Raw genomic sequence first — 13,962 nt, forward strand, 5'->3', positions numbered from 1 at the left:
CTTTTCTACCGACACTCTAGATTCCCCATCAAGTCTGCAACGTGTTTGCACAGAATTGTAGTTTTCTTCTAAAACTACTTGCTGCTTCAGATAAAACATCCTTTCAGCTGATGTAATATTGGCAAGGCAACTGAGTAATTTGTTTGGCTCGGCACAGTGTAATTGTTTAATTTGACTGGTTGATGCTTCCTGACAGCGCTGCCCCTAGTCTGCAGAAGTCAAAAGATATTGGCTCAAATGTTAAGTGAGTTATAATCGCCCTGTGTAACTTAACCCTGTTAATTTAACAAGCAATGAAATATAAATGGATCATTTAGTCAGTAATTAAAAACAGTACTGCAGAGTTCCCACAGTAATTAATACTACATTTAGAGAGGATGTAGTTAGTGGTTTCTGTGAATGTCTGCATACGTGTGTGTGTGTGTGTGTGTGTGTGTGTGTGTGTGTGTGTGTGTGTGTGTGTGTGTGTGTGTGTGTGTGTGTGTGTGTGTGTGTGTGTGTGTGTGTGTGTGTGTGTGTGTGTGTGTGTCCAAAACGGAATAATCTTATTTATATGCACATACAATGATTGTTTTATAAGGCTAAACTTTGCCCGCGTCTCTTCCACCCTCAGAATAACAATTGATACTGTGTTTCCAGTCTTGAGTGGTAATTAGAAAATCCTGCATACGAAACCTGCGGAGGAGTTAATATTAACTTTTGTTTACAGAACACATGTAGCTGCTCTCTGGCTGATTTGTTTCCTTAACTTTCTTACCCACCGACATCAAAGCGAACAGATCAGGTATCCCAAGGTATAGCGCTCAGTCAGGAGGGCTTCTTGTTTCTCACTCCTGTAATTTCTCAGACAGGTTGTGGGTACGTGTGCGGCTGCACGTTCGAATGAAGGCGCGTGTACCTGAGCGCATAATTGCAAATTCTGTAACAACTTCCTCCCGAACACCTGTTAAATTCTAATGCTTAGGTTGTTAAGACGGATTTGATTTTAAATTTGAATGTTTGGGTGGAAGTTACCGTCGGAGGTGATGAAAGTGTTGATCACAACGGGAGCACTTGGGGGAGTCCCAGTGCTTATTTGAATACCGTCCAGAGCCACGACTTTGAACACCCCTCCTGCAGTGGTTTTGTGGAATTGGGGCAAAAGAGGAATAACACCCATTGTGTGGTATTATTCTGTGCTCCATACTAAGATTTTCTGTCAGAAGTTTGAAGTTTTTTTTCCCCCCAACCTTATTTAACCAGAAAATGACCCGTTGAGATCGAGATCTCCTTGACAAAGGTGATCTGGCCTAGAAGACAGAGACACACACTTGTCACAAATATCAGGACATGTCACAAGAAACAACAAAAATAGAAAACGTAAGCAGTGGTAAAGGGCCTGAAGTGTAAATACAATTATGAGTATTGTTGCGATATTCTCAATAGAATGTAATTAAGAATAACATTCTCAATTACATTATTTAACTGAGAATGTAAATTTCAATTACATTCTCACAGGACACATTACTACCAACTCATTAACAAAATTCAAAGACTTTTTATTTATTTATTTTAAAGAAAGAAAAGATCCGCTATTCAGTGTTTGGTTGAGGGTGAGTAGATGTGTGTTCTACTGTTTTGTATGTCTGGTGTTTGTGATTCAACATATTCATGTAATTAAAATAAAGTATCATAAATTAGAAAACATAATAATAATAATACGTAAAAAAAAAATGTCTCCTTGTTGTGGAGTTTGTCTGTTGATCAGGCACTTGCTTGACCCCCACATGGAGTGAGATGCAGTTGAAACAGACTGCCAAGTTAGGAGGCTGGGCTTGCCAGGTGTTTTGGTCCCTATCATAATCAAGAAGCTGGAAAGATCCCTCATTAGTAACCCCCAAACAAAAAAAGGCGTGGATAAGGGAGGATGAATGTTTAATCATTCACAGCTACATCCAAACTGCATCACTATATTTATAGTAGCCAAGTGTTTGGCTATTGTCAGAGCTGTGCGGTGATTAAAGACAAGCATTAAAATCCGTTGCAGACCTGAGGCTTTCTGGAGCCTTCCCCACAGTAAATGAGTGGTAGGCTGGTAATTGTGTGGGCAGTCATTCAATGCACCAGTTACTCTCTCATCAGCATTGGAAAGGGAAAATTAGGTACTTTCATTCATTCCAGAAGAGTTTTGCATAAATACAAATGGGAGATGCCCATTTTGTTGTATTAAAACTAAAGAGGCAACTTTTTTTGTGTATCCACAAATAGAATTCCCAAAAGCGTTATGACAAGTCATTACAAAAAGAACACACATTAAAGACAAAACTACACCATTTCTAGTAAACTGGGGTCGTTTTTGTATCTTGATATTATGTCTATTCATCCAAATCACAATTTTTTGGTCTTAGTATTGTTTTGCAATGAGTCTTCAATATGGCTGAGAACAAGCACACACTTTAAAGAAATTATAAAAATAAATAAATAATACATTTATTCTTGCTAACATTTGTAAGAGTTAGTTAAAGACAGTATGTGGATTTCATTAACTTAAGAGAAAGTACAGGTAAAACATTTTACAATGAGACCATTTCCCACATTTACTAATCAATAAATGCTTATAACTCTATAACAACAATTCAGAAGATTCTAATTACATGTACATTACGCAATAACATTACACATTTTGCTATCGTGATGATTTTTTTTAAACCCACAAAGCTGTGAAATATGTGTGTGTATGTGTGTATATACACATATACATATATATAATATGTGTACACAGTACCCCTTGAAATCCGTCACTACTACACTCTTGTTTTACTGTCAGAACTTTTGTAACGTGTGTGTTAAAAATTTAGTGCAACCTTCTGCTTGCAAATGCATATTTTCAATTTCCCCGTAGATGTATCAGCCACCCTTTTCATATAAAATGAAAGGAAAGGCCATACTTCCACATGTATGATGCCTCAAAAGTAAAGGCCGATGAATATTTCATGACGTGCAACACATAATGCTATTTTTGTTAACCGCTGATTGCGTGCTTTGCGCTGCCTGTTATCAGCAGATACTGTTGTCAACATGTGTTTGCTTACGAGGGTGTGTTTGGAACTGGTCCATGTCCAGGGCCAGAGACACACTAATGACATGGAGTCCAGCGGTGTGTTTTACCATCTCAACCGCTCTCATTAGATGAGAACCTCTGCGCGGCACAGCTCGCCTCATTAATGAAGAGCAGCCATGTGCCGCAGCAGATACGTGCGCTCACTCGTTCATGCACATAACGCCCGGGTCAAACAGGCTGTGTGGGAAGACTCCTAGCTGTGTACATGCACACAAAAACACACACTCACGCGCGCGCCCTTGACATCCCCCTCACTGTGCGCTGTCCTTCTGTAAATTCCCTCTTCACGGCACAACCATTTATCACACACTCATTCACGGAGGGACATATGCATTCTTAGAAAAATCTCTATTTGAATACAAAGTGTGTCTGGCCCGGTGCAGGTGCGACTTTCACCTTCTCGCCCTCACTTCTGAAGACTATCAAATCATAAAAGGTGTGTGTGTGTGTGTGTGTGTGTGTGTGTGTGTGTGTGTGTGTGTGTGTGTGTGTGTGTGTGTGTGTGTGTGTGTGTGTGTGTGTGTGTGTGTGTGTGTGTGGCAGGGCCCCTCCTGATCATAGCTGCTACATAATTAACAGTGATCAGATTTGTTTTGTGGCATAAATGGTGCATGTGTAGAACATTAGGCCTGGCAAGTCTCATTTCGCATTCAGCTCAAGGGCTCGGCAGCAGACGGGTCACGAGCTTCAGGGAGCACAATCACAAGCCTCGCTCCATATGGTCCTGCCTGCCGCATCCTCACCAGCGAGGCCTACGAGTGCCAGACAAGTTCCCCCAAGAACCTAATCGTGTTCAGTAATTACCGAGACTGGCTTTTTTTTTTCTCTCTCTCGCTCTCTCTCCCGCTCTCTTCCTCCTCCCTTCCTTCAGACTCCTCCTGATCTTTTGCTCTTTTCTTCGTCGCAATTGCTGTTCTCCTCTCTCCTTGTCCTTTGTTTTCCATAAGCAGCTTATAATAATATATTTACTTTTTTTTTACATGCAGAGTTTGTGCATGAGAGAAATTTTGAGTTGAAAGGGGGAAAAACAAAACCCAAACCTCTCCCACGTCAGTTAATATCGGAATTGCTTTATAGGGTTGATGCCGAAAAACCAAAGTCCGTCCTCCTGACTGCTTAGAAATTATAAATAATTGTAACAGATGCGCCAATATGGCCGGCCTCCAATAAACGAGACCCAAGATAATTTGACCAACCCCCTTTGACAGGCCAATTTAATAAAACATGAACAAAATCTTCCTCACTAATAATTTATCATCCCCTCTCCTCCCCTTTGGTTAAAGTTGATTACCCTGGCAGTTAACAAGGTCACGCCCAGTTGCCAGGTTTCTGATAATGCAATCAGGACTTGTTGGAAAAAAGGTGATGACATCCTGTGTGGGTTTCTTTTAGTACCTGGCCTCGGAGCAATCGCACGATGTCGCTCTTAATCACAGGATTTGTCTTGAAGCGTTAAAGCGTTGTTGATTTCAGATTTTTACAGGAAACAGGTGGGAATACATATAGAAAGCTGATGGAATCAGACATCAAACATCTGGAGTGTTTCTTTTAAGAAGAGAATCTGGGTGTCTGAATGTCTTGTTTGGCACACTGTCATCCTCACAATGTTACTGCCGTGGTGTGTATGTAAGCATGCATGTGAGCATCACATGGGACTAGTCGGCTCATTTATTAAGTTATCAAAACCCTCACAGAGTTCTGAAGTGTACAAATGCTGGTTGACACTTTTAGTGATATTTAAATTGCACATGCTTAATGACACAATGACACGCACAAAAAGATAATTGAGGCATTGCCAAAAAAAGTGAATTGTTTATTAAACTTGTCCCTGTCAAATATCCTTGTGTCGTCACATGCAGGTATGTGTTTATTAAATCACTTTCCACAATTATATTAGGACTTGATTTATGTCTGAGAAAATAAAAAAAAAATCAATACAAGAGAGATTTGCATCTGTCAGTAATCTTGTTCTTATTGGAAAATATTGTTGCAGTTTGGGTCTTCGAGGTGATGTGTCAATGGTATTTCCTTATCTCCTTCAGGCATTTCTGTCAGACCTAGTATAAACATGAAACTTCAGTTTTAAAGAATTGATCACATTGATCATCATTAATTTTACGTTTTCTGAAATGTTTTCATTGTTTCAAAATTAAGTGCCTGACCATCACCTATATATAAACCTATAAACATTTTGGGTCTGAACTGTAAACTATTGCTAGTCAACTCTGTAATAATGCAATTAAGTTCAGCTTGTTTCATTTGATAGCCAAATGCAGATTAAACTCCAAAAACGTTGTATTAACGGCTATCATTTTTGATTGACACATGCACTGTGCACTTGTCTGTGCACTTTGTGTCAATTCAATTTAGAGTTTGCGACGTGCGCTCATGGCAAGCGCTCAAGAAACTGGATTAACGTTTGTTGTATTTTTTTAGTTTTATTTTTCTGTGTCTTCAAGCAGATATACAGTGGTCCCATCCTGTTTTCATGCTATATATGGATTTTCTACAGGCAACCCTGTCAGGGCAACTTGATGGTACAGCTCAGACGTCTTGTCCTGAGTCTGACCGGGCCGCCACTGGAGGATCAGATCCAAGGCCAGAGGATCAGACCCGTCAACGCAGATCCACCACTTCTTTCAGAAGACAGCAGGTAGGTTAGCACACATGAGTGCCAATTATGACAGAGCCAGCATGTGGGTGAGGAGCTAACATGCCCATACTTACCCGTTACCACTTTGCAGAGATTAGATCAAAGACCTAGAGAAGAGATATGAAGGAAATAGTCTAGAGAGTCATGTGATTTATCCTACCCTGCCTCTGCCAACCTTTGTCCTGAACTGTCCACACACACACACACACACACACACACACACACACACACACACACAGTCACCCCTCCTACTGTGACCAGGCCGACGTGTGCTGCTAGTTTCACGCATGCCTTGGGCTCAGGCACTGGCTAATTTACCGCTTCAGCAGTACATTATGAACAAGAAAGAAGCTTTTGATCTTCTCAGTATTCCACTCATAAGTTTGGCAGGACATGTTTCTAAATGGCCTCACTCACTCTAAATCTGGCCTGAAGACACATTGTTTGATTTATACAGCTGTCCTCATTATAGCCACAGTGGAAGTGCTTCTGTTCCGCTCGTTTGTGCAGTTTCTACATGTATTGTAATCATTTTGTAGACTAAATGTTGCATCAACATTTTTTTGATGTGCTTCCCCTCTCATAATTTCTGCCGTGTTGTTGGTCGCACGTTATTTGACACAATGCATTAAACAGTTGTGATGGATTTTTAGCCAGATTACATGTTTACTACTATTTTGTGATGTGAATGAAAAGAAAAATCATTCTCTTTTAATTTTTGGAAAGAATAGAGGAGCTAGCCTAACTGTGCAGACGCTGTCCTTTTCCTTTAATTAACTTTAATGTAGGCAAAATCAAACTGAGAATTCAACATTTGAAACCTTTCACACACACTGCATTGGGCAAATCAGAGATTTCATTAAATTTCTACTTCTTTTATAATCAATATGACCAACACAGTTTCAATTAAGAATAGGGTGAGATTAACAATGTAAAAGTTTCAAATTTAATATGGTTATGATTGATGATTTTTAGATCAAATTTTCAGTTTCACTTCATGTAGGGAGCAATGTAAGACAAGCCTCACTGGCCCCATTCACACCATATTCAACGCTTAGATCAAGGCTTTTCAGGGGACTTAAACTGGAGCTTGAGCCCCTTTGAGCTCCTAGACTGCCTCATCAATAGCATTAAGTCAGGCAGATTGGTAATGTAATAATACCTAACTATTAAAGTAAATGCAGCTTTGTTTTGCTGCAATCTTTATATCGCCAAATATAAGATAAGATAAGAGCGTACAATAAATTAAGATATCAAAGAGCAGTTTTTCAAAGGCAACTCATGACAGGCATTTTGTTGTAATGTCCCAGTTAGCTTTTTGGTTTACTTCCTAAAACATTGTGTGATAGTGTGAATGTATCCTTAGTTGCTTTTGTGTGTGCACAACAATCATTCTGCACCTGAGCAGGCTCTGTGGTGGGCACTGGAAATGTTGCTGAAATCATAAAGACACCCGCTGATGACAGTGACCCTTCTCTGTAGGAGACTGGGAGAGCAAGATGTTGTGGAGGACAGGTGAAGGGAAGAGAGAAACAACCGATATAAGAATTCTCCTGTTTTACAGACACCACAGTAAATACGTGCATCCATTTGCATTGAACACTTTTTTTGGTTGTTTGGGTACACAATGTCTGCTGTGTGCACGGTGGTGGCAAAGCTGTGCGCAAAAGTCGATTTGTGGTACGTGCCACAAATATATGAATGCATGAGACGCCCTTTAAAATATGGTTGTACTATGGCAGGCTGCCTCAGTATATGCAACTAATGGGAGTGCATGCAGGTTATGCTGGATCAATTGAGAAGCAGTTCTCATTTATGATCAGAACATTTTTCAGTTTAGCTCTTTATTTAAGTTCACCCTTTCACCCCCCTTCCCTTTTTTTTTCTTGTTACCTTTCAGCGTCCATGTTTTCCCTGTGCACTTACAAGCTCAGCCACTCGTCAGGAATATGCAGATCAATCTCCTAATTAGTTGCATAGAGTCATTAAGGCTGAGTTGGAACACATGTTTGGCAACCATACCAGCATATTAACATAACTGCTACACTGGGTCACTGAAGTCAACTGCAGTCCAAGGGCAAGATCCCAGTCATGTTAGCATATTTAAATGTCTCCATTTATTTATTTATTTTTCACAAGTAGACACAGTGTTGTGATAGAATGTGAGATTTGCTTGTCAACTGACACTAATGTCTCTTGATTTTTGCGTGTTCAATTAAGAGAGCAGTCACAGTATGTAGAAATCAAGACGTTTAAAGAGGCTTTTGCGTTAAATGGCAGGCAGTGGGAGTTTGTTTTTTTCCTTCTATATCCAGTGGGTTTTGTTATTATATCCATTATGCCATTAGCAACATTCTTTCATACATCGTTAAGAACTTAACAATGAATGGCTGGATTTTTTACCCTGGAAATAAAATGGAGCTGAGTGGCACCAGAAAGAAGGACCACAGCACATGCAGACCTGTATTAATAATGTTTTTGTTTTTTGTTTTTTAAATAAAAAAAGACCATCATGTGATTGATACTGTGTGAACCTGGTTTAAAAGTGTAACGCAAGTGGACAAGAGAGCACTTGCAGCCGTCGGAGTTCACTTTGTGAGGGGAGGGCACTGACTGATTGACCATCTTTTTCTAAAACCTGCACACTCCCCCTCCACCGCTGGCCTCAACTCCCTCATCTACTCCAGTCCAAGGAGAGGAGTTCGTTTAGTCTCATCGCATATTTTAGCCTGCCATCTGGTCAGCCCTGCCTGGCACCACAGGGGGGCTCATATCCTCTCATATTCATATTCCACTAGCATATTGTTCCCACTGCTTTTCTACAGTGTGGCCCCGGCACTTCTTCACTTTCTTTATTTATTTCTACAGGAGAGGCTGGCTCGCAAATACGCCCCGCTCCCCTCCCGCCCCTCCTAATCGGCGGCTCTACCAGTTGTCCTATCAAGTGTAACCTGGAGGCCCCTAGTAGAGCAATTAGAGCAGCCTCCCTGCCCACCTCTTGTAATGAAGCCCAGCACATTCTGGAATCTATAGCCCCTTTAGTCTCCCCTAATGGGACATCATTATTGTCAAAGAAACAATGTAAATGGAAATGAACATACTCATTAGCCAGTCGCAGGGAGAAACCTTTGCTGCTCTCAGCTTGCAACGGCCGCTTCTAAATACACTCGCACACACTCACCAAAGTGATCCTCCTCCCTCTAGTTCCTGCACACTGCCGCTTCCTCTTTTTCTTTCTATTCCTGTGGTAGCACATTTGTGCAAATGTTTCCAAGCGCATACTGAAGAAGACAATATGCGTGCTTTTACTCAAGGTGAGAGGGGCATAGAATGAGCACAGATAATTAGAATACTGACATCCCTGAGTGTTTCTGCCAATGTAAATTGTTGCGAGCGGTTTGTGCTCGTGTGTAAGGGTGAAGCTTTCAAGCCAGTGCTTCTTTGCTCACCTTTCCCAAGGGCACTGCAACGCAGCGGTCCAGGTCCCTGTCCCCAGCCAGCAGTCTGGATTTGAGCAGTGGGAGGGGAAGAGAGACGGATCAGAGAATTCGAGACCTTGACGAGCTGTTGCAATTGAAGGTAACGAGCTAATACACTTGATATCCTCTCATCTACTTTAATCCTTTTATCCCTTACTTTTTTAAAGGTCTTATTATGTCCTTTGTTTCCTGTTTTCACATTGCGAATTTTCTTTACGTCTAAATCTCTTTTTTCTCCCACGTGTAACTGACATGAGGCCAACCGAGATTTGACTTTCCTGAATGCATTGTTGACCATATGAAATGGTGGTAATGAAACAATATGATGTCACTGATAGTGAATGAAAGAGATAAAGCTGCTTGTTGCACCATTCACGACATTGCATCTGTCAGCTCATAGGTGTTAGAGAGGAAAATTCTAATTTCAACATGACCCTGATGTAAAAAGGTCCAGTGGGTGTTTCTGTGAAACTGATGATTTTAGTCCTTTTTTTCCTTCCAAGCAAACTAATAATTTATTTTATAAATGAGATAGTAATGGCGGATTTTCAATGTTTAGTATTAAGAGAAAAATGCAAAGCCCGTGCAGCATGGTTATATTTTTTAATTGTCAGTGAAACAAAACAAGTTATTTCTTGCTTGCTTTCTTTTTTATGTCTTTCTTTCCTACTTTCTTTTGTTCTTTCTTTCTTTAGAATCTTTAATTGATTGTGTTCGAAGCTCGCCTGGTATTGTTTCAAATGACATGTTGTGTTTTTGAAGATCTGCTCTTCGTGAGATAGCCAGACGCACCTCTGCCCAGGCTCTGCTTCGGCCTCAGTTCTGATGATACTAGCTGGGTGCGCCTGCCTCAAACTTGAGCCTGACAGGCCCTGGTCCGGCTAGAATGTTTTGGCCTGCTTTAGAACCCAATGAAAAAGCTCTGCGGCATTAATAAGTCTAAGTCATTGTAGAGTCAACAGCATTTGTGCTACAAATGCCTTTTCCTAACCTTAACTTACAGTTCATTATATGCACTCACAGTCACTCGGTGCAAATGTGTACATGTGCAAACAAACCGAGCGTAGGCAGCAGAGAAATGGTAATAATGGACATTCAAGCTTTTTTCCCCCTTTCTTGAAACAATATAGCATAGCCCTCAAATACTATTGATCCCACATGGCTTTTTTTTTTCTTTATGTAAATCAATGCAAGGAGAACACACACACACACACACACACACACACACACACACACACGTCTTCCTCTGACCTTACCAGAAGCCCTACGTCTTGACTTTTTTTTCCTGGCTATTTCACTTTGATACAGGAGAAAATATTTTCCCTTCCCCCATTTTCTTTTTTATTTAAACTTTCCTTCACGGCCGTTCTGCTGCCCTTCCTCATCGTTCAACCTTTCAGGCCAACCGGTGGCTGTCTTATTTCCGCAGAGGTCATCCCATTCGGAACACAGTTCCAGGAACGCATTAGGCATTATTGTCTTGTCAGATCTGAAGTGTCTGAATTACATCACTCGTCAGGCGATAATGCCAGGCATAGATTCAGATGGCACGCCTGACTGTCTTAGTTAATGGTGCCATTTACGTGTCTGTCAGCCGAGGTGCATTTAGCAAAGGTTTGCGCAGAAAGGCCGGGATTGGCAATTCAAATCTGTGACCTCAATAATGAGGCAGTTTGCCCGGAGAATTATTTAGTGCTTGAATTTTGCACCACACCGCGCGGCCCCATCCCCATCCCACGCACACACGCACACACACACACACACACACACACACACACACACACACACACACACACACACACACACACACACACATATGCACAGTTGAAACCTTACCTTCATCATCAAGAGACAGTGCTTCACTCTCCGTTTAGCTGTTTGTCAGTTGATCCTACTCACTTCTTTCAAATAGAGTGCGTTACAAATTGGGCACAGCAGCCCGTGCCATTGACATGTTGACCTTAGCAGCTAACAGCGGCAGACAAACAAACAATACTCCTAATAATGGCCTCTGCTCTCCTTCAGTATCCACCGCCGTGTAATTATTTTTCAGCTTGAGAACATCCACAGATGGGTACGCCGGCCGAGGAAGGGGGTGATCGATGGGCAAGGGTCTGTGGCCTGATGACCAAAGCCGGGCTTGCCCAGGGGAAGCTCTATAAGGGGCATGGAAAGCCATGATGTGGCTAATGCCCTGCCACTTGTCCATCTTGCTGCCCTCCCTTCCATCAGTTAGCCCTGACTCTTCTGTCTCTTCCCCCAGCTCCACCAGTTAGCGCTGCCCTGCTCTGGCCCCTTTCATTAGAGCCTTGTTTATGAGAGGTTGGGGGCAGTTTGAAGAGGTCGAAGATGTCTCGGCGATGTCCTCTGTGAATAATCCGCACAAGGGAAAATCTATACTTGTCACACTGGCAGCGCGGATGGACGTTTCCCGTGCGTGCGTGCGCGCGTGCGTGTGTGTGTGCGTGTGTGCGTGTGCGTGTGTGCGTGTGTGCGTGTGTGCGTGTGTGCGTGTGTGCGTGTGTGTGTGTGTGTGTGTGTGTGTGTGTGTCGGGTTTTTTTTTCTATATACGGCAAAATGTTTGTGTGCTCTCTCTGTTCTCTTTGTCCTTGTTAATAATAACAGGGCTGAGGGCTCGCATTTCCCTCTCTGCAGGGCAGCCGTGTCATATCAGCAGTAAACAAGCTCCTTCCCCTCAGAAAGCGCTCGACAACTCTCCCCAGCCCTGGCCACTCAAGCAGAAACCTGTCCTGCACTCTTCCATTCACTTTCTCTCTTTCTTTTCATTCTTCGCTTACTGTTTTTTCCCCCCCCCTTCTTTTCGCTTTCCTCTATTTTCATCCTACACCTCTCTCCTCCCTTTGCTGTGTGCTAACCTCTGTTTGTCCTGCCTGTTGAAAGTGTTTTCTCCATTGCCCAAGCTGTTAAGGTCAGTGTGGTGGGGAGGAGAGGGTGCCCCTGACAGGAAAAATCTATATGTTGTCTTCTCCTACTTCTTCTTTAAAGCGGGAGCCCAATCTCGCTGTGTTTTAATGGCTGTCAACAACGGTGTCAGCGGCAAACCGCCGCTGCAAACCCCACCGACAAAACTTGAACCGGTCATCAGTTCATAACTTCACTAAAAAAGTGTGTGCCTGCATAAGTTTGTATATTGATTTGGTTGGAGTTCCGCGGCTCCATTGACTTGTTTTGTGAATGCCAACCTTTTACGTCGTCTTACTTGCTGAGTGAGAGTGCTTGTCATGGAGTGCCCGTCCTGCTTGTGTCTATCCGGCTTAAGTGCTTCAGCTCTAAACAAAAAATAAATAAAAAATAAATGTGTAAGAGGTGAGGAACAATTCAAAAGCTCATCGCTACACTCTTGTCGAAACGAGGACTTTGGTTTCAATGGAAAATAAACCAAACGTGTCACTTTGCTTGGTAGATGGAGGAAAATGAAGAATTGAAAAAGGCACATGACCGACGCCGGGAGCGCCTGTGTCTGATTCAGGACAACTACAAGGTGGTCAGTGAGCAACTGAAAGAGATGAAGAAATCAAATGGCCTGTAAGTAGACAGTCATGTCCTTGCAAACACACAAGTTCATTTACAGTCATACCCAAAACAACTTGAATTACACACAAATACTCAAATACTTTGTCTCTGTCAAAACTCACTGTGCTGTGAAATTCTCTGTTTTTCTTAAACCTGCTGCAACTTTTCTTAAGGACCTAATGCTCTCCACACGTCTGAAAAACCCGAGCGCTGGGTTTAGAAGAAGTAAAAGAAAATCTTTCCTTTGTCTTTAAAAAAAACTCTTGAGTATTTAAACCCTTTTAGGACCAATTGTGTGCCTGCGCGCACGCGCGTGTGTGTGTGTGTGTGTGTGTGTGTGTGTGTGTGTGTGTGTGTGTGTGTGTGTGTGTGTGTGTGTGTGTGTGTGTGTGTGTGTGTGTGTGTGTGTGTGTGTGTGTGTGTGTGTGTGTGTGTGTGTGTGTGTGTGTGTTCTCCCGTTGCATTCATTAGGATGTGAGAGCCAGGGGTGGAGGTGTCTGGTCCTGGGGGTGCAAGGTGTTTGAGAAAGCCTGTGGAGATTGGAGGGCCATTTCCTGTTTCAACTTGTTATCATCACCAAAATCACAGGGTTTTTACACACAGTAAAAAGAAAATATGCTGGAAATTGTCATCATTATGGGTTCCTTGTTCTGTCTCCCATGCTTCCTCTCTCCATTTGCCTCTCTTTCTTTACTATTTTAGCATCATTTTAGGCTTTTTATTAAGGGTACATATGTTTGGTGGCCGAGCGGGAGCAAAGTGTCGACCCCCTCAGCTGTTTTCTCCGCGGGTTAATTAAAGAAAACAGCCGCGCAACGTGAGCCTGTGTGAAAGTGGAGCGAGGGAGAGGGAGTGTGTTCAGCGGCGGGCTTGACTCGGCTCATGTCAGCTCAGCGCGGCTCAACAGCGTGTGTATGAGGCAGTAGGGGCAAAGACAAAGAGATGTAAGGGGAACAAAAACCTCTAAGTCAACATCACTTTGACTGTCACACATTTTACCGCCATATCAAAAAAAATTGTTTCGTGCAATTCTGTTAATAACTTTATTCCCACCATTCTATCTATAAACAACAGAATTCTGATCTAATCAGCTAAACCTGGGTGTGCTTACACACAGAAGAAACAAGAGGAGCCTAAAGTCTATGATAATAAGTTTGTGGTATCACTGTCAATGCACTTTTGTTTCATGACTGAT

General features: G+C 42.2%; 1 protein-coding gene across 3 annotated transcripts in view; it reads left to right on the forward strand.

The window, feature by feature from the left end:
- The window catches only part of cntln (centlein, centrosomal protein), a 74,201-nt gene that overhangs the window by 13,574 nt on the left and 46,665 nt on the right, over positions 1–13,962 (forward strand). For all 3 annotated transcript variants that reach the window (XR_012927401.1, XM_076032324.1, XM_076032333.1), the window contains exons 10-12: positions 5,613–5,753; positions 9,213–9,332; positions 12,658–12,779. Coding sequence is in view for 2 of the 3 variants with exons in the window: in XM_076032324.1 (XP_075888439.1) it covers positions 5,613–5,753; positions 9,213–9,332; positions 12,658–12,779 (383 nt within the window). In the remaining variant the exon portion in view is untranslated. The remainder of the gene's footprint in view (positions 1–5,612; positions 5,754–9,212; positions 9,333–12,657; positions 12,780–13,962) is intronic.

This window comes from Nelusetta ayraudi, unplaced genomic scaffold (assembly GCF_046127955.1).
Source record: "Nelusetta ayraudi isolate G7.1 ecotype Tasmania unplaced genomic scaffold, CSIRO-AGI_Nayr_v1 ptg000004l, whole genome shotgun sequence".
In the NCBI taxonomy this organism is placed as follows: Eukaryota; Metazoa; Chordata; class Actinopteri; order Tetraodontiformes; family Monacanthidae; genus Nelusetta; species Nelusetta ayraudi.